This window comes from Podarcis bocagei, assembly GCF_964188305.1.
Source record: "Podarcis bocagei genome assembly, chromosome: 3".
In the NCBI taxonomy this organism is placed as follows: Eukaryota; Metazoa; Chordata; class Lepidosauria; order Squamata; family Lacertidae; genus Podarcis; species Podarcis bocagei.
In genome coordinates this window covers 91,916,243-91,944,098 of record NC_138127.1, presented here as the reverse complement: position 1 = coordinate 91,944,098, position 27,856 = coordinate 91,916,243, and the positions used below count along the sequence as shown (strand labels likewise).

At 47.2% G+C, this 27,856-nt stretch overlaps 1 protein-coding gene across 4 annotated transcripts in view; it reads left to right on the top strand.

Annotated features, from left to right (window-relative positions):
• Nucleotides 1-27,856, top strand: part of LOC308583955 (phosphofurin acidic cluster sorting protein 2-like) — a 191,756-nt gene that overhangs the window by 117,455 nt on the left and 46,445 nt on the right. For all 4 annotated transcript variants that reach the window (XM_081188473.1, XM_081188472.1, XM_081188471.1 and 1 more), the window contains exon 2: nucleotides 7,591-7,678. In XM_081188473.1, coding sequence (XP_081044599.1) covers nucleotides 7,591-7,678 — 88 coding nt within the window. The remainder of the gene's footprint in view (nucleotides 1-7,590; nucleotides 7,679-27,856) is intronic.

The window sequence follows — 27,856 nt, the reverse complement described above, 5'->3', positions numbered from 1 at the left end:
CCTATGGTCAAGAGTGAATTTCTTTCACCATAAAAGAGCAACTCACCTCCGTTCATCCAGAATTAATGAGCATGGCTTTTTAGGGGAAGGTGGCAATAGGGGTCAGAAGGGTCTGGGCCTTGGCACCGTTCTGAAAAGCAGCTGCTTTGCGAAAAGTGTCCTGTTGGAGCAGATCCCCAGAAAAGAGGAAAGAAGAGAGCAGTTGTTTACTGTTGGATCATTCCCTCCGTAGCTGCAACCAGCAAGAGGACAACTCCTGTGGGCTCCTCCCGTCTTTCCCTATAGATCCTGATGCGGGAGGGGAAGGAGCTGGTGGAGGTTTGGGAATTAGTATGTGCGTATATAATTGCGTATGTTTAGAGATCTGTGAATACCGGTGCCCTCTTGGGACCCAGACTTTCCCTTTAGGGGCTTGTGGCTAGTCTCAGGGCTGGTTTATTATAGTGAGCCGAAGATCAGCGAAAGCTAGTGCTCAGTAGCAATAAGAGGATTGGGGTAAAGCATTTTGCTAGAGTGTCCCAAAAGATGCATTCTCCTAATTGGCTTGTGTGGAGGGGCTTGTCGTTGTTTGCGGACTGACTAAAGAGCCATAAAGGGAGTGCATATCGTAAACCCTTAAAAGTATCTATAGGACTGATGAAAACCCAATTGTAAATATAGACTTCTTAACTGGAGGGCGAAGGCTTAAGGAGCTGTAAAAGTGTGGTTGTTGTAGAAAAAAGCTTTTGGTGGCTTACATCTGCTGTAGTTGCCATTCTGCTCTGGCTCCATCACACAGCTCTCCAGGAACAGATACAATACACCAGAACTGGTTAGTCTTTTGGGGCCAAGGAGCACATTTGGAACTTTTTGGCCGTGCTGTGGGTGCCAGTCACAAAATGGCTGCAGTGGGGGGCGTGGCATAATGCAAAGCAGCTGCCATGTCTAAAAGAGAAAACCTGTCGGACCAGAAAATGATGGAAGCATGGCTCCCCCAGGGGCAGTGGTTTAACAATCTGTCCTTCCCAGGGAACTTTGGGAATTGTTGCTGTACAGGGGGAATAGGGGTCTCCTAACAACTCCCAAGCCCCCTTAATCAACTACAGTTCCCAGGATTCTTTGGGGAAGCAATGACTACTGAAAGTGGTTTGATACTGCTTTAAATGTATAATGCAGATAGGGCCTTAGTCTGTAAAATGCACAAGAAAATCCCCCCACAGGGGAGGGAGGGAGAAGGAGATGTCAGCCAGTACGGCTTCTTTTCCATTGATGATTATATGCCATCTAAACACACAATTTTTCATATGGATTCTTGGATATGTGAGTTTAATGCTAAGCTTTCTAATAGATGTGGGCTAAGAATGCACACTAGATCTCTACTTAATGGCTTACTCAACTCATTTGAGATTTCAGGCATTCTCTTTATGACAGTCAGTCATCTTCAGCGACGCTGGGAGTGAATGGAGAGACTCCATGTTTTCATCTTAAAATGATTTTGCTTTCTTATTCAAGCCCTTTTAATCCCTGCGATTGCAGAAGCTGAATATACCTGCAGTCCTGCATTTGCTCTCCTGGAACCGAGCAAGACTTCTTCCCGTGTGATCATGTTTGGGAGTGGGCTGCAGCGGGAGGGAGGTTCCTTGCTTGTGAGTAGATGGGGTTTAAATGACCTAGGGTTCAGTGCTTTCAAGTTTATAGAGAGAGCAGGGGTGGCGAACCGTTTTCATCTTTGGGGGGCAGAGTATCAGTGGTGGACAGGGCTGGAGACAAAAGTGGGTGGAGCGACAAATATGGCTCTTAAATCTCAGTGCAGCAGACTGCATTCTAGCCTTGTAAACGTTAGAGGTTTCTTACACACAGTCCTCTATATCCAGGCAAGCAAAAGCCATTATTATAGATCAAAAATTCATTCTAGCCACAAAAAGGCATTGAATGAGAGAGACTTGGAGACTGTGACTTGGAGAGAGGAGCTGTGCCTTGGGGAGGGGGGTGGCCATGGGGAAAGTCCGAAGGGCCAGGTAGAGAGGTTTTGGGGGCCACATTTGGCCCCCGGGCCTGAGGTCCCCCACCCCCGAAGTAGAACAATAAAGACAAGCAAAGAAGTGGGTGCTCATGGTGAACGCCACCCACTTAGGATGATCCCTAATTTGGTGAAACAGGGCCAAGCCCCCAGACATGCGTAGGTCACAGGTCAAGGTAGATCCATACTTGCGACACTCCATTTCCAATATCAAGATTCATTATCCGCTGCCCCCAGTAGTATACACAGCAGGATGCTCAGCTCTACCTTCTGAGTGTTTTCTTTCCTTTATTCTACAATAGCTTCTCTTCCATTGACTTAAAAGCCAAGAGGGCATTTGTTTTTCAGTTTAATGGTCTTCTTGCAAACCACAATTGTCTATAGCAGGTTATCCCTAGTTCAGAATATACCATGGCAGCTGCAGATATCTAAAGTTAATAAGCTGAGATAAGAAGGAGGCAAGACCCCCACCAAACACACACACAGAGAGAGAGAGAGAGAGAGAGAGAGAGAGAGAGAGAGAGAGAGAGACGTCTAAAGTTTTCCGATTGCACAAACTAGTCAGCATACAAGCCAGGAAGCCTTCCATTAATTATAGTTTCCCGTTTTGTCCAGGCTGGGAAATGGTTAACAGTTGACTGTTGTGAATGGAGGAGCAAAGTGTTAGCATGTAAAGAGCACAAATGTCATTCGTCATTAAGCTGACAGATGACCACCCAAATCTGACCAGTGTGTGAAATGTTGGGATGGGCGAATCGGTCAACTTGGCGTTGTCTCAGTTTCTCCCTTTTCAAATCCTAAGTTCCGTTTCCCACATTTGCACATCAGTTTGTAAGTGTTTAAAAAAACAAGTCCTCATGAAAATTCAGCAGCATTTTGGTGTTCATTTCTCCTAACGGGCACATCATTGTGTGCAGTCTTGCTTCACGTAGTTTTGGAAAGCAATTTCCTCTTATTCAATGAAGTTTTGCATTCTCCTTTCACTTGCTTCGTACCTCTTCCTCTCTCCACTTTTCTGCCAGCCCCGGTTGATAGTGGAAAGCTGATAAACTTGCCAGTGTCAACCAACCCCAGAAAGACGGTTTATTTTTACCCCAGCATCAGGAATTGGAAATTCTTTGCCAAGGTGAGCTAAACTCTATGCAAAGGAGACCTGACTTTTGTAATGATGTGTTTTGTACATACTTGCAGACCTCCTCCAATGTCTTCATTAGTATGCCTAAATGTGAGTGCTGTATCCATGAATGGTAGACATGGGGGTCCATGCAGCCTGCTCCCAGCATCCCCTTATGCACCTACCCCACATTGTGTCCCTTATCATCCCCACCTTGAACTGGACTTTATCAAAGTCCCCCCCCCCCCCGAAAATCCAAGTATGTCATGTCTGGCAGGTCACACCATGTTGTTGTTTAGTCGTTTAGTCATGTCTGACTCTTCGTGACCCCTGGACCAGAGCACGCCAGGCACTCCTGTCTTCCACTGCCTCCCGCAGTTTGGTCAAACTCATGCTGGTAGCTTCGAGAACACTGTCCAACCATCTCATCCTCTGTTGTCCCCTTCTCCTTGTGCCCTCCATCTTTCCCAACAACAGGGTCTTTTCCAGGGAGTCTTCTCTTCTCATGAGGTGGCCAAAGTATTGGAGCCTCAGCTTCAGGATCTGTCCTTCCAGTGAGCACTCAGGGCTGATTTCCTTCAGAATGGATAGGTTTGATCTTCTTGCAGTCCATGGGATTCTCAAGAGTCTCCTCCAGCACCATAATTCAAAAGCATCCATTCTTCAGCGATCAGCCTTCTTTATGGTCCAGCTCTCACTTCCATACATCACAACTGGGATAACTGTAGCTTTAACTACACAGACCTTTGTTGGCAAGGTGATGTGCTAATTGACACTCTTGAAGAACTATAAAAGGTCTGATCAATTCAGACCTCTGGCAAGGGGGGTTTGTCTTTTCTTTGGCACCCCACTCAGTAGCAAGGAAAGTGAAGGGTGGAAAGAGAAAGAGAAAGAGAGAAAATACAGTGGTACCCCGCAAGACGAACGCCTCGCGAGACGAAAAACTCGCAAAACGAAAGGTTTTTTCGTTTTCGAGTTGCCTCGCAAGACGAATTTCCCTATGGGCTTGCTTCGCAAAACGAAGCTTGCCCCGGGGACAGCGGGTCTTCTCTTTTGAAGCAAGGGGCTGGGGGGAGATAGCGATCTCCCTGCAGCCCCTTGCTGCAAAAGACGTCCGGGGGAAGCGGGGAAGCGAAGCGCTTCGCTTCCCGCTGCCCCCAACCTCTTCTGAAGCAAGGGGCTGGGGGGAGATAGCGATCTCCCTGCAGCCCCTTGCTGCAAAAGACGTCCGGGGGAAGCGAAGCGCTTCGCTTCCCACTGCCCCCAACCTCTTCTGAAGCAAGGGGCTGGGGGGAGATAGCGATCTCCCTGCAGCCCCTTGCTGCAAAAGACGTCCGGGGGAAGCGGGGAAGCGAAGCGCTTCGCTTTCCCGCTGCCCCCGAACCTCTTCTGATGCAAGGGGCTGGGGGGAGATAGCGATCTCCCTGCAGCCCCTTGCTGCAAAAGACGTCCGGGGGAAGCGGGGAAGCGAAGCGCTTCGCTTCCCGCTGCCCCCCGACCTCTTCTGAAGCAAGGGGCTGTGGGGAGATAGCGATCTCCCTGCAGCCCCTTGCTGCAAAAGACGTCCGGGGGAAGCGGGGAAGCGAAGCGCTTCGCTTCCCGCTGCCCCCAACCTCTTCTGAAGCAAGGGGCTGGGGGGAGATAGCGATCTCCCTGCAGCCCCTTGCTGCAAAAGACGTCCGGGGCAGCGGGAAGCGAAGCGCTTCTTCCCCGCTTCCCCCGGACGTCTTTTGCAGCAAGGGGCTGCAGGGAGATCGCTATCTCCCCGCAGCCCCTTGCTTCAAAAGAGGTCCGAGGGCAGCGGGAAGCGAAGCGCTTCTTCCCCGCTTCCCCCGGACGTCTTTTGCAGCAAGGGGCTGCGGGGAGATCGCTTCTCCCGGTGCTCCGAAGCCGTGCGGGGGGCAGGGGACACCTCCCGCCGCCGCGGGGACACCTTTTGAAGGCAGGCAGGGGGGGAGCAAAGACTTTCGCCCCCCGCCCGCCTTCAGAAGAGGTCCAGGACCTCTTCTGAAGGCTGGCGGGGGGCAAAAGTCTTTGTCCCCCCTGCCTGCCTTCCCAGGGGCTTTTAAATCGCCCCGGACAGCGGAGAAGTCCTCCGCTGTCTGGGGCGATTTTAAAATGCCGCCCGCCAGCATTTTAAGATCGCCCAGACAGCGGAGAAGTCCTCCGCTGTCCCGGGGTTTTTTAAAATGCTGGGGGTGGGAAGAAAAGCCCTTGTCCCCCCCCCCAGCCTTCAGAAGAGGTCCGGGGACAGACTGTCCCCGGACCTGGTCTGAAGGCAGTTTCCCTAGGAACGCATTAATTGATTTTCAATGCATTCCTATGGGAAACCGTGCATCGCAAGACGAAAAAACCGCAAGACGAAGAGATTTGCGGAACGAATTAATTTCGTCTTGCGAGGCACCACTGTAGAGTGATCCCACCCACTACAGTCTCTGGCCAGCATGCATCCTCAGATAGAAAAGAGGCTCCCTTCTCCTGCCACAAACTGCGGATATCCGACTCACACACCACTCTGGATTCTGAGGCTCACATGTTTACAAACCTGCCTTGATGAGTATTATTGGCTATGGCTATCGGGAAATCTTCGAGCATATGCTTGTTTGTTTTTAAAAAGAAGGTTCAGTATCTAATAGCAGCTGCCAAAATATTTTTTGGCACGACTTTGGAAGGACTCTAAAGTACCAGATGTTAAAAACACGGTTAAGATGTGGGATGTTGTGTGTTTGTGTGTGCGTTTGTGGAGAAAGTAACCAATTATATTAAATTGAGAGAGGCCAGAATTTCTACAGATGCCTGCCAAGTAAAATGACTCTTGGGTATATAGTCTTGGTTCTCTACTGGGTTGGTGGGGAAAATGATCCAGAAATTGGTCTTTGCTTTCTGTTGCTGAAGGACTCTTGGACTACTACAGTTCTTGAGAACTCTGCAGATTAAAGGGCTAGAAATAATAATAATAATAATAATAATAATAATAATAATAATAATAATAGTTGAAGATGCTGAATATTATGGTGACAAGTGTTATTTTCCACCCTGCCTGTGCAGTACCAAAATTCACACATGGCTCTACCTGAACTTTCGAGGTGCATTGCATAGGACAGTTGCCCCATGTCACTTAAATCTACCCATCTGGAGTTAATGCACAGCTACATCTGGACCGCTCCTGTCCCCGTACTGATGCCAGCAAAAGGGATGCTGGTGGTGCAGATGCGGGGAGTGGGATTCTTCCATCCGCTTTTTACAATGGCAGTGTTTAGTGCTGCCCAGGTGCTGGGTGCTGTATCGATCCTGGTATACTCCCCTTTCCACTGCAGCTGCTCCTAGTGCCATCTCAATATTACAAAACTGCCGGTATAATGAAACTGGTCCTGGCATGTTAAGCAAGTATGTGGAATTCATAGATAATCTGGATCTTCTCTTCCTGGTGGTATTAGGAGCAGTTTTCTTTCTCTGGTGGGCTGCAGCTAGTAGACCCCGTGGAAAAGCACAGGAGGGGAGAGTGTTGTTGTGCATGTGCTTTTCCTACGGGCATCTGGTTGGCCACCATGAGAACAGGATGCTAGACTAGATGGTCTGTTGGCCTGATCCAGCACAGCTCCTCTTATGTTCTGAAAAACGAGAAAGAGATGATGGCTCATATTTTATACTTAATGCACCCAGTCTTCATTTCTGCAACCTGTATTGGTTTTCTTTCTTCCCCTCATCCTGAATGCCTACAATCTGATGTACATGTATTTTTGTTTATTCGTTTTAAAAATAAATCATGATGCGCAGGAGGGGGGTTGGCATTTCCCTCTACTCTCCCCAGTTCACGCAGTGCAGGTGGATCAGGGAGAATTGGGCCAAGGGATGCTTGCAAATCCGAGGCAGGACGAAACTTGGGGGAGCCAGCATGATTGGACAAACAGACCAAGAGATTCATGGACTTGCTTGCCAGCTTGGGCTGCCAGCTTATCACTCAACTCCTGTGTCTCTAGCGTCAGATTGGAGCACTGATAATCCATCGTAAAGAGCAGTTGCTTTTTGCATCACATGGTTAAAATGCGACTTGTAAATAAACAGTGTGAATTTATTTTATTTTATTTTTGGTTATGTGAAGTTGAGGGCAGGGTTGCTTTGAACCGGGTCATTTCTATCCAAGCAACGGCAGGGTTAGCTGAGATGTCTGAGCGAAGAGCTGGCCGTGGCTCCTGCTGGGCAGGGATCTCTGCTCCACATGCCCTGCAACTTCCTGTCGGCGCATAATCCCCCTTAATCCTGCTTTGGCTCTGTTAATTTCCCTCCTTTCCTCTTTTTCCGATCTGCTTTCTCCGTGGTGGCGCACGGTTTCGCCCTCTTCCTCCGCCGGGCAGGCAGCTGCGGGAGCAGCGGTGGCCTGCCGACCTTCCAGGCTGTCTCCAAAGCGCCTCGTACCATGCGGCAGGGGCCCTGGGATGGTGGTGCCTGAATGTGTCCCATTCTCTCTGTCTTATAGGCTGTGCAGTCTCCGCCTGAAGAAGCTGACTGTGCTGAGGGAACTGGACAAGGAGCTCAGCTCTGTGCTCATTGCTGTGAAGATCCAGGTAAGCCGCTGGTCTCGTGTCCTCAGGTATCTCTGGTTATGCGACAGGTGCCTCTCTTTGCCATCTCGCTCCTACTTCCTCTCCATCTTCAAGCTGTTGCTTCTATCCATTGTTCCAGACATCTAGCCCCTGGCCTTTACATGGGGGCTACTTGCTGCTTGTTTTCTGCAAGACTTTTTTTAAAAAATAGAGATGGAGGAAGGGCACCACCCTCCATGTCTCTGTACATTGGCCTTTGACTTCTAGGAAACAGCGAGTGTGATAAATGTGTTGGAGCCGGCAGGTTGCTATAGAATGGCGAGATTGTTTAGGAAGGGCCCAGAAGGGCGAAGCATCCTCCTCCTTTGTGCAAAACTTTGTTTACGAGCTTGTGGACTTCCCTAGATTTCTCTGCTGTTGCTTCATTCTTTTTATTTCGAGAAAATAGCTCATCTCGTTCACCTTAAGGCAAGGGAGGACTATTATTTCGGACATGGAAACTAAGAAAGTGGGGCCAGCCTTTTGCACCCTCTAAGTCAAGGATAGGGAGCCTGCAGCCTTCCAGCTGTTGTGAGACTTCAACTCCCATTTGTGCCAGCCAGCATGGTCAATGGTAAGGGATAATTGGGGTTAGAGTCTGGGAACAGCTGGATCAACAGGTTTTCCATCTTTCTCCTAGCTTCCTATGTTCTAGGAGTTAAATGGAAGCCTAGGGTCTGTTTGGATCTGGGTTTGTGGTCTGTCCTCCCTGGTATGGCTGTATCTTGTTGATTTCCAGTCCCCTCAGCTGGAAAAAAAAACCCCACAGCTTTCTTTTCCTAGCATCCATCAAACAAAGATTTGCCAAAAATACATAAATTGCACAATCAGATGAATGGAATTAAGCACGCCAACAGAATCATGCAGGTTCATGCGACCCATTTCTGTCTCAAAACTCAGAGTAGAGTTCTACACCAGGAAACCGATCCCCATCAGGCCATCTTGCTAGGAATCGCTGGGATTGTGGCCTCGTTGCTCCAGGGTAGGCACCCGCAGAGCACAAATCTCCCTATCTTGGGCCTGCCTCAAATCTCGTAAATGAGACAAACTGCCGTTTTTAATGAAATATTTGCCTATCGCAAGGGAGGCCTTGCATTTTGAACTTTGGAAATGCTGTCAGGGGCGCTTCAGCCTTCTGTGTTTTCTGCTTTTCTTGGATCCCTTCCACCTGGGGATTTTGAATGTGCTGTTCTTGTCCTTTGGGGCTCATAACCTTCTAGGAGTAAAGAAATATATGACTTGCATTACAAGGATATATGGGTACAGTCTCTGCACCGCGCTGAAAGGGTAGGTACCCCGCAGCGCTAGAATGCAGCAGCTATTTCATAGCCTTCAAACACTTAACACACAATGGGATAGGGAGAGGAGGAGGAGGAGGAGGAGAATTTTTGTTCAAGTCTTTATTTAACAAATTTTATGTACTGCTTGATTGTAAGAAAACTTTTGAATTTTTAAGAAACACGTTAAAATTATCAGTGGAAACAATTAACACAGGTATTTGAAAATGTTCAGGATTGATTTAAATTAACAGTAGCTAAAAAGAAATAAAGGGCCTGTAACTTGTACATGCCTCTGTAGGCTTTCCTAAACGAAAGTGCTTTGTGCAGGCGGCAGAAAAAGTTCAGCGCCTGCCTCATGTCAATAGGCAAGGAGTTCCATAGTTAGGTGCAGTCAGATGGGTGGGGGTATAAGTAATACATCAGCAGCAACAGCAGCATCACCATCATCATTCTGCAGAAGGTATTGAATAAGAACTTTGCTAAATGGGGCGCCGGAAGTAAAAGGATGAGCCTACTCTGCGTCTTATAGTTTTGAGACATGTACTTGCATATGTGCTTAAAACTGAAATGTTTGAATGAGCCAACATGTATTTAAGCAGACACATGTCATAACAGACCAGCCTTCCCCAGCCAACTACCCTTTAGGTGTTGCTGGATGACAACTCTCATCGGACCCAGCCAGCGTAGCCAATAGTGAGAGCTGATGGGAGTTGTCATCCCAACAGCATCTGAAGGCCACTAAGGGACAGCTGATATAGGCAAAATCCAGGGAGCCACAGTTGTATGAAGCTCCCTGTCGAGTGCACACTTGGTGACAAAGTGAAATTTGTGGCTAGAATTTCTAGCAGTGCCTGGAGTACAGAGTGGCCCCTTCTCCTTCTCTGACAGCTCCTTAGCTCTCATTTTTAGAAGACTATATTGGGCGCTGTTTGGCTAAAGTTGAGGACAATCAGGGCATGTGATGGTGCTGTCATTAACAGATCTCTTCATTGCCCTCCCCTTCTAAAATGCATGCATTGTTCGTAGGAAGGAGGGGGAAATCTTCTGGATCTCTTTAATAATGATTTGTGCCCAGGTAGTAGATAGTTATTACAATAGCACTTTGGTGTGGGAAACAGCCCCATAGAGCAGGGTGGGTGGGTGGGTGGGCAGAAGGTAGATCTCAGTCTAATGCTAGATTTCTGGGCATTGTGCAAAAGATCAGCAAAGATCTCTTTAATGTTCCCAACGAAATGATCGCTCCCATCCCCTTCAACGTAGACTGCTGAAATGAAGGAAACTTGAGCTAACCAGGTATGGTTGCTGTCTTTTTCTGCGGAAGCCCAGTGAGCTCAGCCCTGTGCTAGCAGCATCCTGCTATTTAAATTTAAAATTTGTGGCTTTTGTACCAGGCCCCAGTTGTTGGATCTCTGGGTTTTAGAAAAACACAAGAGTAGATCCTGCAAGCCTGAAATCTGCCCGCCCCTGCCACAGAAGAGCTTTTCGGAAAAGCTGCCTTATACCGGAACCACTCATTGTCCATTGAGCCTAGTGTTGTCAGCTCTGACTGGCAGGAGCTCCCCAGGTTCTCAGGACATTGTATCTCCTTCCACCCAATCCTCCCCACTCCACCCCAGTGTCAGCCACTGAGCTGCAGCTCCCTCCCTTTCTTGCACGCCTGTTGGCAAATCCTTTCAAGTTGAAGAGAACTTGTGGTTTGTTCTGAAAGGCATTATCTCCCGACCCCTATCCCCAAGTCTTCCCAGACTTCCAGTGTTCCCTTCCTAGTGAATGTGTCAAGAGAAGGATGGTTGTATTGAAAGAAGAAAGTGGAAGAGCTCAGTCAGTAGAGCATGAGGTTGATAATCTCAGGGTTATGAGTTCAAGCCCCATGTTGGGCACAAAAGGGGTTGGACTAGATGACCCTTCTGGTCCCTGCCAACTCTACGGTCCTATGATTCTGTATTGCTGAGCAGACATATTTGGATCTTTACCTCAGTACGCAGCAAGACTCTGTCCTCCCTCTCTAATCAAGGTTTATTTAATTGCTTGCTTACGTATTTATTTTGTAAACCACTTGCTCAGAAAATAAATTCTCTAAGCAATGTATAAGTGCATGTTTATGTGTGTGTATACAGTCATACCATGGGTTACAGACGCTTCAGGTTGTGGTTTTTGGGTTGCAGACTGCTGAAACCCGGAAGTACTGGAACGGGTTACTTCCAGGTTTTGGCGGTCGCGCAGGCACAGAAGCGCTAAATCGTCCTCAGCACATGCGCAGACACACTGAATTGCAACCCGCGTGTGCGCAGACACACCGCTGCAGGTTGCGAACATGCATCCCGCACGGATCACGTTCACAACCCGTGCGTCCACTGTACACCAAATACACATAAAACCGTAATTAAAATCACAATAAAATCAATAAAATGTTGGAAACAAATGTTAGCTAAATCATTAGGCTTTCTGAAACGGAAAAGTTTCTAGTGGGCACCTAGAAAGCGCAGCGAAGGTGCTGACCGAATGTCAATTCCCCGATCCGCTGACCTTCTCCCTCATTCTGCAGCAAGCGGAGCAGAGCAAGATGGGTGCATAAATTCCTTTGATGGAAATAAAGGCCTCGCCACCCCCTCCCTCTCCCAGCTTCCTGGCTGTGCCCTTCTTGTGCTCTTGTCAGCTGTTTCGTAAAGCCGCTGATGCTCCCGACAGCAGGCTGGGGCGAAGGGCCGGCGAGAGCTTTGCGTCCTGCCCGGGCGTTTCTGTGCACTGCAGTCATTAGGATTTAAATCCGGGATTAGTAGCCGAAGCTGGTGTGTGTTTTAAAGTCGCCCTGGGGCCTGGTCTTCACATGCATATCGAGGGTTGTCCGAATGGCATGTCCGAATGGGAGCCACAGGGAGGCATGGTGCGCAGAGAACAGCTGGCCATGTGACACCCACACGCCCCGCATTGGATGGAGACGTTTCACAGCCATGCTTGGAAATCTATGTGTTGTGCCTAAGGCCCAACCTCAAAGAAAACTAGTGAGACTCTAATATGGCAGGTTGTGGTGGAGGTTTGTAGGAACAACCATGTTTATTGAGTCAAATTCAGCCGTGATATGAGGCAGGAAATTTTCTAGTGCTTTATTTTTCTGCAGAAAAATTGCTGGCTGCAAAGAATTGGCAAGCTTGGCAGTTTCAGAGTTTTTAGCTTTGTTTACCAATTACAAGGTGGTTTTTTTAATCGTACATACTAAATTAGATCATTCTCTAGGGTAGGGCTTGGGAACTTGTGGCCCTCCAGATGTTCTTGACCTACAACTCCCAGCAGCCCTGACCAGCATTGGGAGCTGTAGTTTGGAGGTGGTTGGAGGATGGATGGCGGCTAACAGATTGAGGTTGAATCCTGACAAGACAGAAGTACTGTTTGGGGGGGGACAGGAGGTAGGCAGGTGTGGAGGACTCCCTGGTCCTGAATGGGGTAACTGCCCCTGAAGGACCAGGTGCACAGCCTGGGAGTCATTTTGGATTCACAGCTGTAAATTCCGTGTCCGGGGCAGCTGTCTACCAGCTCCACCTGGTACGCAGGCTAAGACCCTACCTGCCCTCAGACTGTCTCACCAGAGTGGTGCATGCTGTAATAATAATAATAATAATAATAATAATAATAATAATAATAATAATAATAATTATTATTATTATTATTATTATTATTATTATTATTATTATTATTTATTTGTACCCCGCCCATCTGGTTTCCCCAGCCACTCTAGGCAGCTTCCAACAAAGACCAAAAATATACTAAAATGTCACACATTAAAATTTTCCCTGAACAGGGCTGCCTTCAGATGTCTTCTGAGTGTCAGGTAGTTGTTTACATCTGATGGGAGGGCGTTCCACAGGGCGGGCGCCACTACCAAGAAGGCCCTCTGCCTGGTTCCCTGTAGCTTTGCTTCTCGCAATGAGGGAACCGCCAGAAGGCCCTTGGCGCTGGACCTCAGCGTCCGGGCAGAATGATGGGGGTGGAGACGCACCTTCAGGTATACTGGGCCAAGGCTGTTTAGGGCTTTAAAGATCAATACCAACACTTTGAATTGTACTCGGAAACGTACTGGGAGCCAATGTAGGTCTTTTAAGACCGGTGTTATGTGGTCTTGGCGGCCTTCCCCAGTCACTGGTCTAGCTGCCGCATTCTGAATTAGTTGTAGTTTCCAGGTCACCTTCAAAAGTAGCCCCACGTAGAGCACATTGCAGTAGTCCAAGCGGGAGATAGAGCATGCATCACTCTGGCGAGACAGTCCTCTGGTTACGTAAACTTCAGGATGCATGCACGGCAAACCTGGAGTATTTTACTGGGTTTTGCCATGCGCGCATGCGCAGAAGTAGTCGGAAGCAGTGTCCAGGCAGAAATTGGTAAAATGTCAGGGGAAATCTGGACATGGCAGCCCATGGCAGCTGTGTCTTTTGCTGATTTTCCTTTAAACATAGCTTTAAAAATTGTCAATTTTTCTTTTGCCTTTTCGCAAAACGCTTGTGTCCGGATTTTTGAAATATGGCAGCCTTAGTATGTTCTCTTCTCAAGGCTCCGATTTGCACCTCAGCAAAGAATATAACATGCAATGGCAACAATATTAACAATCCTTAAGCCAAGTCAGTTAAAACAGTTTATATCAGTGTAAACCACCAACCGCTTATATACGACTCTTTATATGTGGTATATAAATCTATAAAGCAAAACAAACAAACAATTCTAAGAGAGCAACCTTTAAGCAAAAACGGTCCAAAGCACACAAGCAACATTGAGGCCATAAGCACCTCCACGGGGAGGAAATTCTACAGCCTGGGGGACAGCACAGAAAAGGCCCTGTCTCTTGCACCCGCCAATCAAATCTGTCTGGCAGGTGGGCATGCAAGCAGGGCTTCCAAGGCAGATTTTAACAACCTGACAGGTTTGTATTGGTGTCCGTCAGAGTTTGTCAACCTTTTGGGGGCCCAAACGAGAAAACACAAACACACACTTATTATACTCACATGCGAATTCTTAAAGGGCCAACCCCTGGCTGAAAGGTGAGCGAAATCCTGGAGGATTTCTGCGGCTGGCTGAAGTGTTGAGCTGGGCTGTCCACAACACTGTTTTCTTTACCCCACAGTCATAACGCCCTGCCCTATGTATGCCATAGACCCAGGAGATGTTGGCTTCTACTAAGTCAGCCCCTTGGTCCCCTTAGTTTAATATTGTCTACACCAGGGTAGCCAGCATGCCTTGTGGCTTCCAGATGTTTTGGTCTTCAAATCCCATCAGCTGCAGTCAGCGTGGTGAATAGCCAGGGATGCTGGAAGCTGTAGTCCCAAATATATGGAGGGCATCGTGTTGCCAACCCTGGTCTGCGTTGACTGACATCAGCTCTCAAGGCAGGGGTCTCTCCCAGTCCTAGCTGGAGATGTTGGAGGCTTTGCACTGTGGGAAATTTAAATGGTGATGATAGGAAATCCAACCACCCAGCTGTGTCTTCTGTTGGGGTGGGTGGGATACGTGGATGTTGACAACAGGCCCAGTATGAACTGTTCCAGATTTGGACTACTCCAAAAGAAGGGTGAGACTTTTCTTCCTGTGCCTGCTGTTCCCTTCTGCAATTGCATCTTTAGGATCCACAGTCTGCAGGTTCTTAGTAGCAGAATGAGAAAACGCTTGGGGTGGTTATGTGGGTTCCGGTTGTAGCCCCTGGAGGTGTGGTTTTTCTGCACGTCTGCATACAGTCATACCTCAGGTTAAAGTAGCTTCAGTTTGAGCATTTTCAGGTTGTGTTCCGTGGCGACCCAGAAGTAACAGAACGGGTTACTTCCAGGTTTTGCCGCTCAAGCATGCGCAGACGCTCAAAATGACGTCACGCGCATACGCAGAAGCAGCAAATCGCAACCCGCAGACGTGGGTTGCGTTCTGCTCAGGATGCGAACGGGGCTCCGGAACGGATCCCGTTCGCATCCAGAGGTACCACTCTACAGTGGTACCTCGGGTTAAGTACTTAATTCGTTCCGGAGGTCTGTTCTTAACCAGAAACTGTTCTTAACCTGAAGCACCACTTTAGCTAATGGGGCCTCCCGCTGCTGCCACGCCGCCGGAGCACGATTTCTGTTCTCATCCTGAAGCAAAGTTCTTAACCCAAGGTACTATTTCTGGGTTAGCGGAGTCTGTAACCTGAAGTGTATGTAACCTGAAGCGTATGTAACCTGAGGTACCACTGTACTCAGAATTTTCCGGCGATAACAAGAACCGAGTGTGTCAGGGCTTGGTTCGTGCTGAAAATAGGAGTAGGTGGCAAAAATAGGTTCTGAGAGTCAGAGGCGCTGAATGCGGGACTATATCTGAACTGAGTGCTAAGAAGGCCGTTTATCTGCCGGCTTAAATTCTAATGTTTTAAAACAATTTAGCTAATGTCTGTAGCAGCTGTGATACTAACTATGTCCTCTACTCTTGTCATCAGTGTAGTATTTTTCCATTGTAAAGTTTGAATGCTGCCACCGTCAGACGCCTGTGACAGCAAATGCCATTGTTAGAGCAGATGGGAGAGATGCCAGCGTGAACATGAAGACTTATCATGGCTTGGGTTTTTATTCCATTAAAAATTAATGGATTTCTTAAGCAACTCTGCAGACCTCATTATACTCCTTTTTCATAGTTCGCATCTAATTTTTCAGGACTTGCAAATCGTATGGTTCTTATTGGAGTTGACTTGCATCATTTTTGCACCCTGGATTGCAGCGGCTTTTTAATGCAGTAAAGAGGAATGGTTTTCCCCCCTTTCCCCTACCGTTTTGTTTGTGCTTGTGTCTCAAATGACTGGAGGGATTTCTTTGAAACCAACCAGAAACATGTTCAGAAAACAAGAAAACATATGCCCCAAAGGGGGAACATTTCTCAAGACTTTTTAGTATCTGGGACACACAGCTGCAGCCGCAGAATGGAAATGGCTTTGAGAATGCATTGTGGAGGCCTTTTGCCATTCAAAACACTGGCTAGGCTGGAAGTGTCCAGTCCTGAGAGATGGGAGTCTGTTAGGAATACAAATGTTGACAGCAATTCCCCCCCCCATGCCGGCTTAATCATGTTGCTGTGGCCTGCAATGATGGCTGGGGTTTGTGTGGCTACCATCCTGAAAATCCTGCCATATGGCACATGTGTCCATACCTCTTTATTTTATTTTTTATTAATTAAATTTATATCCCACCCTTCATCCGAAGATCTCAGGGCCGTTCACAAGATAAAAATACGAAATAAAAGCACAGAATAGTTAAAACAAAACAATAAACCCCCTCCCACAAGCACATATAAAAGGCCAAGGAATATTAATCAGACAAAGACCTGGTTAAAGAGGAACGTTTTCGCTTGGCGCCTGAAGATGCATAATGAAGGCACCAGGTGAACCTCCCTAGGGGGAGCATTTCACAAACGGAGCCACCGCAGAAAAGGCCCCGTTCTCGTGTTGCTGCCCTCCAGACCTCTCGTGGAAGAGGCACACGAAGAAGGGCCTCAGGGGATGGTCACAGAGTCAGGGAGGGGGTTCTTTGTCTTCAAAATATTCTGATACCTAGGTTGGTGGCAGGGATGCTATGGGGAGACTGATGTGACTCATCATTTGCCCTTTCCGAAAGGAGCTCAGGGTGTGGGGTATGTTCTTCTCCTCACCACCACCTATTTTATTCCCACAATAACTCTGTGAAGGTGGCAACTGATCCCAGGTCACTCTCTGAGGTTTATGGCTGAGGTAAAGGCTGAATGGGGATCTTTAAATCTGGGTGTCTCTAGGCCTAATCCAACCCTGCAATCCCACAGCTTTTCTTTTGCTGCACTCCCTGTTTGGTCATTCAGAGTAACACAGGAGGGTTTAAACTGGGCAGTGGCAAGCATGCGCCTGCCTGCTCCATCCTAACCATCTCATTTTGAGCATGAAGGGGGTTGTAAGTGTGTTCGGCTGAACCTTGTTTGTTTGGAGCATTTGTGCCCCAATTTGTTCAGCCGAAAAAGGTTCTTGGAGTGGCGAAAATGCTGACTAATTGAAATCTGCAAACTGATGCAGAAATGTGGAGAACTGGGCTGGAGGAAAACACACAAGATTGACGGATTTGCCCAGCCCTAGCAAGCCCTTGGATCGACAGCTTCCACATCCTGCCAGCCTTTGTAGAAAGGTGGACCTTCTATAGGAGTACCTGACAGCTGCCTCTCCCAGCTCCACCACCTGGGCGAGGGTTGACGATGTCGATAGCATAGTGATGAGGATGGTGGATGGACCATGGGCTGAATTACATCTGGCCTAATTTGAAATGGAGCCACCCCACTTCCTTATCCCCGTCCCGCTTTGAGAATTGGTGGGAGCTGAGTGGAAGGATGAAACAGCAAGGAGTCTGAAGTAGTCACGGCCTATGGCAGGAATGGGAAACCTGTGGCCTTCCAGATATTATTGGATGGTGCTTCCCATCACGCCTGACCATTGACCATACTGACCGAGGCTGAGCCCAACAGCATCTGAATGGCCACAGGTTCTCAATCTCTGATTCTGGGTTGGAGCAGAAGCATCCTGCTCTCTTGATGCTCAGAAGACAGGGATGGGGAGACAGGGATGGGAAGACAGGGATGGGAAGCCTCAGCTTCACACCTGTCCTTCCAGTGAGCACTCAGGGCTGATTTCCTTGAGAATGGATAGGTTTGATCTTCTTGCAGCCCATGGGACTCTCAAGAGTCTCCTCCAGCACCATAATTCAAAAGCATCAATTCTTCGGCGATCAACCTTCTTGATGGTCCAGCTCTCACTTCCATACATCACTACTGGGAAAACCATAGCTTTAACTATACGGACCTAATGAGTAAAACTGAAGTTTGGAGAGCTGCTGTGTTCCTCTCCTGCTTCCTGCCAGGGAGGAGATAGAAAAGACAGGGAGGCAGAAGCTGAGGCCGGTCCAGGCTCATTTCCTATTTGCATTTGATTTCCACAGCACAAAATGCTTCCCGGCATGAATAATTACAGAGGCAGAGGAACAAAAACAACTTGTTAACTCAATTTGTGGGTGATTATTTAGGTGTCACAACCAGCTGTTAAGAGGGTGGGATAATAACACCCAAAGAACAGAGAGGGAATAAAAATAAGGGCAAGAAATTAACACAACAAGCCATTCAGCTGAAAGCAGTGCTACCAAATTCGCGTTTCAGAAAGCTGAGATGACCATGTCATGTAATTGAAACAGTGCGGAAACATTTATTTCCCAAATTTTGGGCCAATTTATGAAAACAGATTCATATATTCGGTAAATGGATGTACACTTCAGCCCAAACGAAGGAGGCATTCCATAGCTTCACCACCGACACCTCTTCCTTTCAGGTCAGCCTGTATCTACCACAGCACTGGAAATGACCCATAGCTCAGTAGGTAGAGCATGAGACTCTTAATCTCGGGGTCATGGATGTGAACCCCACATTGAGCGAAGGATACCTGCATTTCAAGAGGTTGGACCAGATGACCCTCATGTTCCCTACAATTCTACGATAGTTCTTTGTTATCTTGGCTCATGATCTGTGGATCTTAGGAGCTTTGAAATCAGGTGTTTGGGCTTCCAGCTACGTTTGGAGCAGTGTCCCTGCAACAGGCTAAGAAAATTTCATTCTCAACATAAGCAGAAACATTTTGGTGGATCTGATTGTGGTTTTGCTGAACTACAGTTTCCGTTATCCCTGAACATTGGTTGTCCTTGCTGGGACTGACCAAAGTCCAGCAGCAACCTCTGGAGGGCCACAGCTCTGTATTACTATAAATTTTGGCAGCCACTGTCATTTGCAGATGACACCAAACTGGGAGGGGTAACTAATGTCACAGAAGGCAGAATCGGAATTCAAAAGGATCTTAACGTATTAGAAAACTGGGAGCAAGCTAACAAAATGAATTTCCATAGGGACAAATGTAAGGTTCTGCACTTAGGCAAGAAGAACCAGATGCACAAATATAGGATGGGGAACACCTGGCTTACTAGCAGTACATGTGAAAAGGATCTTGGGGTCTTGGTGGACCAGAAGCTTAACATGAGTAAACAGTGTGATGCAGCAGCAAAAAAAGCTAATGCTATTCTAGGCTGCATCAACAGAAGTATAGATCAAGGGAAGTAATAGTAGCACTCTATTCAGCCTTAGTCACACTTGGAATACTGTGTCCAATTCTGGGCACCACAATTTAAGAAGGATGTTGACAAGCTGGAACGTGTGCAGAGGAGGACAACCAAGATGATCAAGGGTCTGGAAACTAAGCCTTATGAGGAGCACTTGAAGGATCTGGGTATGTTTAGCCTGGAAAAGAGGAAACTGAGAGGAGCTATGATAGCCATCTTCAAATATCTTAAGGGCTGTCACATGGAAGACGGAGCATGTTTGGCTTCAAGTTGCAAGAAAGGAGATTCCGACTGAACATTCGGAGAAACTTTCTGACAATAAGAGCTGTTCAGCAGCGGAGCAAACTCCCATGAGCGGTGGTGGACTCTCCTTCCTTGGAGGTTTTTAAGCAGAGGTTGGCTGGCCATCTGTCATAGATGCTTTAGCTGAGATTCCTGCATTGCAGGGGGTTGGACTAGATGACCCTTGGGGTCCCTTCCAACTCTTAAGATTCTATGGTTGATAGGGATGAGGGAGAAATTCCATTTAGTTCACATTTAAAGGTGAACCTGCCAAATCCATGCCTTCCAAAATAATATGCATGCCTTCCTTCAAAATTTGTTGTTTTCCGAATTTTGCAATGCAGTTTTCCAGGCAATCGAAGTATACACAAACATCGCTATGGTAAAGTGTGCATAAAAATCCATATATTAGTGGAAATAACATACAAATGCATTATAGGAAGAAATGTGTATAGTAGGGGAAATTACATACAAAAATCTGCTTGTTAGTAGAATGTCCCAGTAAAATGCTGGCAAATTTCATTAATATAATATAATATAATATAATATAATATAATATAATATAATATAATATAATATAATATAATATAATATAATATAATATAATATAATATAATATAATATAATATAATATAAATGCAAGTTGCTGCAGAAATGTGGAGAATGGAATTTAAGGTTGGGAAAATGAGAAACCGACAGGTCCACACATCCCTACTGTTTGAGATACTGGTTCTTGTTCTCTAGATGTCCTTGGGTCTCTGTTGATGGGAGAAGTATTTGTATCCAGAGTTATATTAATGTGGGTTAAGTAAGTTATGTAAAGACATATTTAACTGTGAATCGAGAGGGCTCCATAAATTGGAGAACAGGATGGTAGATAACTGCACTTCAAAGATCTTCAAAGCATGCCAGTTAGTTTTCTTTCTGGTAGTCAAGAGCTTCTGAAAACATCCCAGATACTTTCGATTCCTGTCGGGAAGGTGGTTCTCCAGCGTTCCCTTTGTTCTTTAAAGAGTCTTTTTCAAAAATGCATTACCATTCGGGGTGCATCTTTGCAGCCATGGTGGTTCCACCTTCAACTCTTAGATCTACACTTTACATCAAATGGCTTCCTGGGATAAGCTGTTTCTGCCTCTCCATTGAAGGGAAGTGTTCATTCTGACAGACAGTCTCACTCCCAGCAAGTGATCTCTCTAGTCCCCTCCAGATTGCCATTATTGTGTAGGACAGGATTCATTCGCATACCGGAAATTTATATTTGAGCAATTAAAGTGGATTAAAGCACTCTGGCACAACAAATCCACTCCCTCCCCCCTATAAAACCCCTGAGTTTTTGCAATTAGGAGAGTGACAGGGATAAACGTCTGATTAACAGGAAGATGTATAACCCTCACCCAAGCAAATCAGAATGAATGTTCATTGGCATGTAACCTCCCTGGCAAGCAAATGAGGATGAATTCTCAAGAGGTCAACTGGAGGAGCAGGTCAAATGGCTGGATGCAATTCTGCAGAACAGATGGTTCTGATAGTTACAAAAGAGTTATCTTAATTTAGCCCGGGTGTGTCTAACTTGCGGGCTGCAGGTTGCATATGACAAAACTTCAGCAAGCCCACAACTTACATGGGGGTTACATTCGGGGATTGCGCCTAAGGCCAAAATCACTTACAGTCATACCTTGGAAGTCGAACAGAATCCATTTGACTTCCAAAACAGTCAAAAACCAAATTGCGGCTTCTGATTGGCTTCAGGAAGCTCCTGCATCCGATCAGAAACCACAGAAGCCCTGTCGGACGTTCAGGTTCCAAAAGAACATTCACAAACCGGAACAATCACTTCCGGGTTTGTGGCGTTCGGGAGCCAAAGCGTCCGAGTTCCAGGGCATTTGGGATCTAAGGTACGACTGTATGGTAAAAACCCATTTGTTGGTGGGTGTCAAGGAGCTGTCAGGTGAGCACTAGTCATCTACAGGGCAGGAAAGAATGTGAGGAACATAAGCAGTTAGCTTTTATTCACAGGAAGTGACAACACAGCAGAGTTCCTCTGGTTCATCTTAATCCAGCTGGAGATGTTACTGAAACTGACCACTGGCCCTTCCCTTCCCCTCTGACCTCTCACTCTGGATCCTTCCCTAGCAGATGGGGCTCTTCCTCTGGGTCTGCCTGGCTCCTTGCTCATCAACATGCAGGTGTCTCCTCCAGCTGGGTATCAGAGGGAGAGGAGAGCCGGCAGGACTGGGTCTGGGTAGCAAGGGCAACCTCTGACTCCTCTTCCTGAGTCTGTGCTCACACTGCAACTCTCAGCCTCTAGCCCTGTCCTGCAAGGGCCTCCTCCTTCTGACACCCCCCTTGATTGTTCAAACCCCCTGCTCCAAGCAACTCCCAACTTGTCCCTTCCCCAGACTGCTCCCCGGTGCCCCACCACCACGATCCAGGCTCGTCTTTTTCCCTGTCCTCCCTGGGGAGCTCTTGGGCACTCGATGCCCTCCACTCTTCCTCATCCAGCCAGTCCCCGACAGTGCGTGGGATTGGCAAAGTCATTTTCACCAAATCCCTGCGCCCTTTCCACCCCTTTTGAAATTTCTGCCACGTGCGTGAAGCTGAACGTTCGCAGGTTAAATGTGCGTAAGTTGAAAACCAACTGTACCACACAGTGAGCTTGGGTAGAAATAAGTCTTGCAGTGAGCTGTGGGGGGTCTGAATGGAGAGGAAAAAGGAGGGTGGGAAGCAGGAGAAAGCAATGGTTTTATTAGAGAATGTTTGATTGCAGATCAGGGTACAGGCAGTAAAGCGGTATATCTCATTCCTGTGGAAACTGGGTGGATACAGAACTCTTAGCAAGTCTTAGCCGGAAGCAGCATATAACAAGGCATGCTAGTCCTGTCTGGGGAAGGTAAGTGGCAGGTCAGCACCCAATGGATACATTCTGACCTGTGTTAATTGAAGGGGGGAAGCAGGATGGGAGCCAAAATGGATGGGGATGGAGGAAGAGGGGAAAGCAGACACACATGGGGGGGGGCTCTGCCCACCTCCCTCATGCTACCTCCAATATATTTCCCCCAAGGAATGTGACCCTCAACAGTAAAATAGAAATAAAAAAAATACATCTCATAGTCCATCTGAAGAAGTCTTCAGTTCTGATTTCCAGATTGACTCCTGGGCTGTAAAGTGATGCCTCTATACTGGATTTGGAGTAAGTTTTTCCCTTCTAAAGCGCTTTACTGCTGGAAATTCAATCTTGAAGCATGTGCCCATGTAACTGTCCTGCAGTAGCAGCTGAGGAAAGAATCTTAGAATTATAGCATTTCAGTCCTTCATTTTATAGTCCATAAAATAGTGTTTTTTTCTACTTAGGTGTTGTTGTTTTTAACAGTATTGTACCTGATCTGCTCTGGCCCAACCCTACTCAGAGTTTCAATACACCAGGTTTGTGCCTCTGGTGTTTTGATCTATGGATTTTGGAATAAGTGGCATAGACAGATTTTCAGGAGTGAAGCCGAGATGAAGTGAAAAGCCAGAAGTTTAGAAGTTGAAGAATGAAGGCATAAATATCTCCATAGAGGTTCTTTCAGTTGTGCTTTCCCCCTCCTCAGACTTTCACTAAGGGAATAAATAATACGTCGCATGGTGGCAGCTGGTTTGCTGTGGTGTGATTGGCACCATTGCAACAGCTAGGGTGACTAATTGCCTTCCGAGACCGAATTAGTGCTCTTCCCTGGGGGTGCCACGGTAAAAATAGGAGTAGTTACTTACCAAGGACCCCTAGATCTGTGACAGGAACATTAGAGGCTTATTCCAACCACAGCATAATGGGGCACTTCACTTAAATTAATCTTCATTTCTCCCCCCACCCCCCACTGCCCTGAATGTAGAGTGCAGTCAACACAAACCAAAGGAGGCAAAATAATTTTTAACAGTTTTCCTGCTTCATTTTTAACAACTGCCTGCAGGTAAGATCTGCTAAGAGGATGAAGCAGTTAATGTACCATTCAGTCACTCCATACTTGCTTTCTGCTATGCTTCTAACTTTGTTTAAATTGGGAATGAGATATCCCAACTTCCTTACCCCCACTAGTTCTTATCTCCTCCAGATTGCCTTCTTCTCCTGCCTTCCCTTCCTTTAGCAGGCAACCTCTCTTTTCTCCAGGCTGCTCCCATGCCCCTTCTCCAGTGGTAGCTGGTGGCCATTGTGGGTGGTAGGATGGAAAGCAGGAGGGGCCAACAGTAGGTGGAGCCATAGCTTGTTGAGAGAGCCGACTAGTTTTGCCCCACTGAGGCCAAGGAGGAGGAAACCAGCAAGCAGTGCCACCCCTGAACTAGCTATGATGAAGAAGGCAGGCAGGTGGGAGCTCAGGGCAGTGGGAAGGACCCATCTTGAAAGCTTGCAACATCTCACCGTTTGCATTCCCCCCCCCCCCATCTGCAGCCTGTACAAGGTGAGTGCTGGTCAGGCTGCTTGCAAGTAACCAGCTGGCTTGGTGGCTTCTTCTACCTGTTCCCTACACAGTGACTTGCAGTGCTGAACCAGTAGTGCCTGGTGCATTTTGACTCTTGGTTCCGTTTTCTCCGTTCTCCCTTTTTTCCTATTGCCTCCAGGCTTACAGTCACTCCCCACTTCCCTTGAAACCAAACTGAATGTCAGAAAAGAAGGGGCTTGTCTAACAAATCTTCTAGCAGCAACAGAGCAGTGCTAGAAGAGAGCGATCGCTCTGACTTTTTGAGAAAGAGAAGTTAAGCCCTGGGGATTCTAGAGCAGCGTTCCTCAACTTGGTGCTTCCAGATGTTTTAGACTGCAGTTCCCATCAGCCTCAGCCAGCACTGGCTGGGGCAGATGAAAGCTGTCGTCCAAAACTTTTGGAGGACACATGTCAGGGAAGGCTGGACTAGATCAGGATCCTGCACTCTGTAGCCTGTGGAGAGTATCAGGGTGGGCCATGTAGTGAATACTACCAAGAGCTATTTCACCTTTGTGTTGGATGAGTGGAAGTTTCTGTGTAAACACTGGAGAGAGCAGCAATCAGTAGGAAGTTGCCTGCTGTGTCTACCTGTATCACACATATGCTTTGGAACCCAACCATTATGTTTTCAGCCATATGAACACAAATGTTGCTTTTAGCTGGAGGGACCTTGCACTTATTAAGTTGTCTCCTGATCCATGGTGATATCCACCACCAAGAGAAGGTGATGGCCCAACTGAGGAGATCAGTTGTCCTGGGGTTCTGGAACAGATGGCAAAACAAGGCCAGACCTGTGAATAAGGCCCAAGGTGCTGATTCAGGACCACGGTCAGCAGTCCCGTAGCTGAGGTAGAAAATACAAGATGTCTCAGCAGTGTCTTAGAACTAAACAGCAAAGGTAGATGAAAGACACCACAACCACCAATAACAATGTAACCACAGCAGTTACACCAGTTCAGAATGAGAACAACCATTTACAGCCCAAAAGCTTTCCTGAAAAAGGAAGGCTTTGATTGTCTTATGGAAGACTGTTAGAGATGGGATGAGATGAATTTGCCTCAGGAAAAAAAAAATCAATGTTCTGTTCAGTTGCACAGACCCTCTCCCTGTTCCCAACCAAGTATATTTGTGGGAACACTGGGAAGTGTCTGACAATGATCTCACAAGGCAGCCAGGCTTACACTCCTTCTCTTGACACCAATAATTATGTCATTATTATTGCCAGTTGAGACGGATTCGTGGAAGTAAATACCACTCAGAAGTGGCGCTGCACATAGCCACACCCAGAAGTGAACCGCATCAAATGCTATTCCTGAAGGCAGAATTTGAGACTTAATATCCGCACCGTATGAGGAAGGACTAAGTCAATCTGTAGCATTCACTACCTTGTTTAATTCTATCTCAAAGCAACCTTTGAAGTAGGTTATCGTTCCCTTTATGCAAATGGGGAATTGGCGCGGAAACGTGGCAGCTTCCTTGAGGCCTCCCAGCAAGTTATTAATTGGGTTGGGCTTTGAACGCTCCCCTTCTAGGCCTTAATTTACACTTCAGCCAATGGGCCACATTTGCTTTTATTTACAAGTCATGTGAGAGCACAGCAGGGTAGGCCCTGAAGCAGCAGATAATATCTTCCTTCTTGTGGAGCTTCCTTCCTTCCTCCTCTTGTGGAGCTTCACTTCTCTCCAATGATTTTATCCCCCACCCAAGCAACTATTTTTGACATTGGTCACATGCTATGCCTGTTTTAGGTTCATTCAAGTCCATCTCAAATTAGCCCTGTTGTAAGTGTCAGGAGTTATATCTCGTCCATTCCTTCTGGCTCGTCTTTCATCTGGATTATGCAGAGCATCTACCAGAGGCATTCGGTCCGTGGTTTTACCATAAATTCGGACCTGCTCAGGGTCGTGCCCTTTGGCAAGGCAAATGATGTCAACTTTCTGAGAGTTTGGAGAAGCCAGGGACAATTGGCCATTAAAGAGAGTAGGGCATTATTTAGGCCTGGGAGTTTCTTTCAGAACAAAATGGTAGAAGTAGAAATACTGTGTGTGACTGTTTCAGGTGTGGGGAACCTTTCCCCCCCCCCAGATGTGACTGAACTACAACTCCTATAATCCCTGACCATCCACCAAGCTTGCTAGACCTGAAGGAAGTTGTGGTTCAGCAACATCTGAGGGACAAAGGCTCCTCACCCCTGCCCTATTTCAAGTGCTGAACACCTCTGGAATTGGTAATAGGCTGAATAACAGCTAATTAAATCTAGACAAAATGGTGGCATTAGCAGTAACTGCCTCACTAGATTAATAGGGTGGTGTTCAATCTGTTTTGGATGGGGTTGCAGTTCCCCTTAAGGATCACGTTTGTCACTGTTGAGTACTGTAAGATTGGGGCCTTAATTTGGTGGCCTGAATGATCCTTGACAAGAAAAGAGATTCTGACTAAACATCAGGAAGAACTTTCTGACAGTAAGAGCCGTTCGACAGTGGAATGGTCTCCCTTGTGAGGTTGTGGACTCTCCTTCCTTGGAGGTTTCTAAGCAAAGGTTGGAAGGCAGTCTGTCATGGATTCTTTAGTTGGGATTCCTGCATTGCAGAGGGTTGGACTAGATGACCCTCAGGGTCCCTTCCAACTCCATGATTCTATCCATGTGGCCCAAAGCACCTTTCACCTGCTTAAGTCTGTGAACCAGTTGTGACATTTCCTACACAGAGAGAGCCTTGTGACTGTTATTGATGCCCTGCTAATGTCCAGCCCTGGTTACTGCAGTGCATTATACATGAGACACCTCTTGTTTCTTTACTGGCTGCCAGATTGTTTCCAGACATAATTTATTAGGCTGATTTTGACCTAGAAAGTGCTCTATGTCATGGCACCAAATTAGATGAACGACCATTTTCTCCTACATGAACCACCCAGTTTCTTAAGTTGTTGTTGTTGTTGCTGCTGTTTGAATTTATATACTTCCCTATACCCAGAGGTCTCAGGGCGGTTCACAAAATAAAATCAAAATATAAAACCACAAAATACATCATCAGAATAAAAATAACCCAATAACTGAGGCCACCTGAACCTCAAGCAACAGCAAAGAATCCAGGACCACCCCCAAGCTATGAACCTTCTCCTTCAGAGGAAATGTAACCCCATCAAGAGCATCAAGCCCACCTCCCACTCATCTGGTCCAGGGAACCACCCCAAAATGTTTGTGGGAGGCTTTTCTCAGATTAGCCCCTGTTTCGGATGTGGGCCCTGCTCGTTTCAAACCAGAGGCCCTCTAGGTGTTGGGTTCCCCTCCTTCCTGGACTGGACAGAGTGGTCAGTGGTCAGGGACAGTGAGAGCTGTAATCAAGCAATGTCTGGAAGACCACAGGTTCCCCATCCCTGATGTAGGGTTCCACCAGACAGACGCAGATGAAGGACGATGAACCCTGCAAAGCACAGTTTCGAATGAATGCATTGATGGAGAGACACAGGTTCCTCACCCCTGTGCAAAGAATCCTAGAGCGAGCAGTGCAGTCTTAAGCAGGGCTACTCGGAAGTAAATCCTTCTGTTTGTGATGCCTAGGACTTTGGCCTACAGCATACACCAAGCAGAGGCTGGTCCATAAGGGAGAGTGGGGCTCTTTCCCCGCCTCAGTCTACCTTTGGGCACCTCCACCCCAGCCTGTCATCTTGCTTATAACCAGTCCAGTGGATGACACCACCTGCCAGCTTCCTTTCCCCTCCTTAATTGGTATAGCTTTTGTAAAACTCAGCAGGGAGGCGGATGGTTGTCAAAACCAGACCCTCTTGACTCTGCGTGTGTGGCATTGGCTCCACCTACTGTTGACCTCCTGCCTTGCACCCCACCAGTCCCAACTGGCTGCCTGCCCCCTCGTCTTCCTTGTTGTGGCTCACCTTGTAGACTTAACCCCAGAGGATTATAGTATCCAGCAAAGGATACTTTCCCCCCTCACACATTGAGTGCCTTTGAGCTCCTAAGGCACCAGAATGCCTTCTTCGATAATGCTTGGTGGATTAATATTATTTTAAAACTAATTA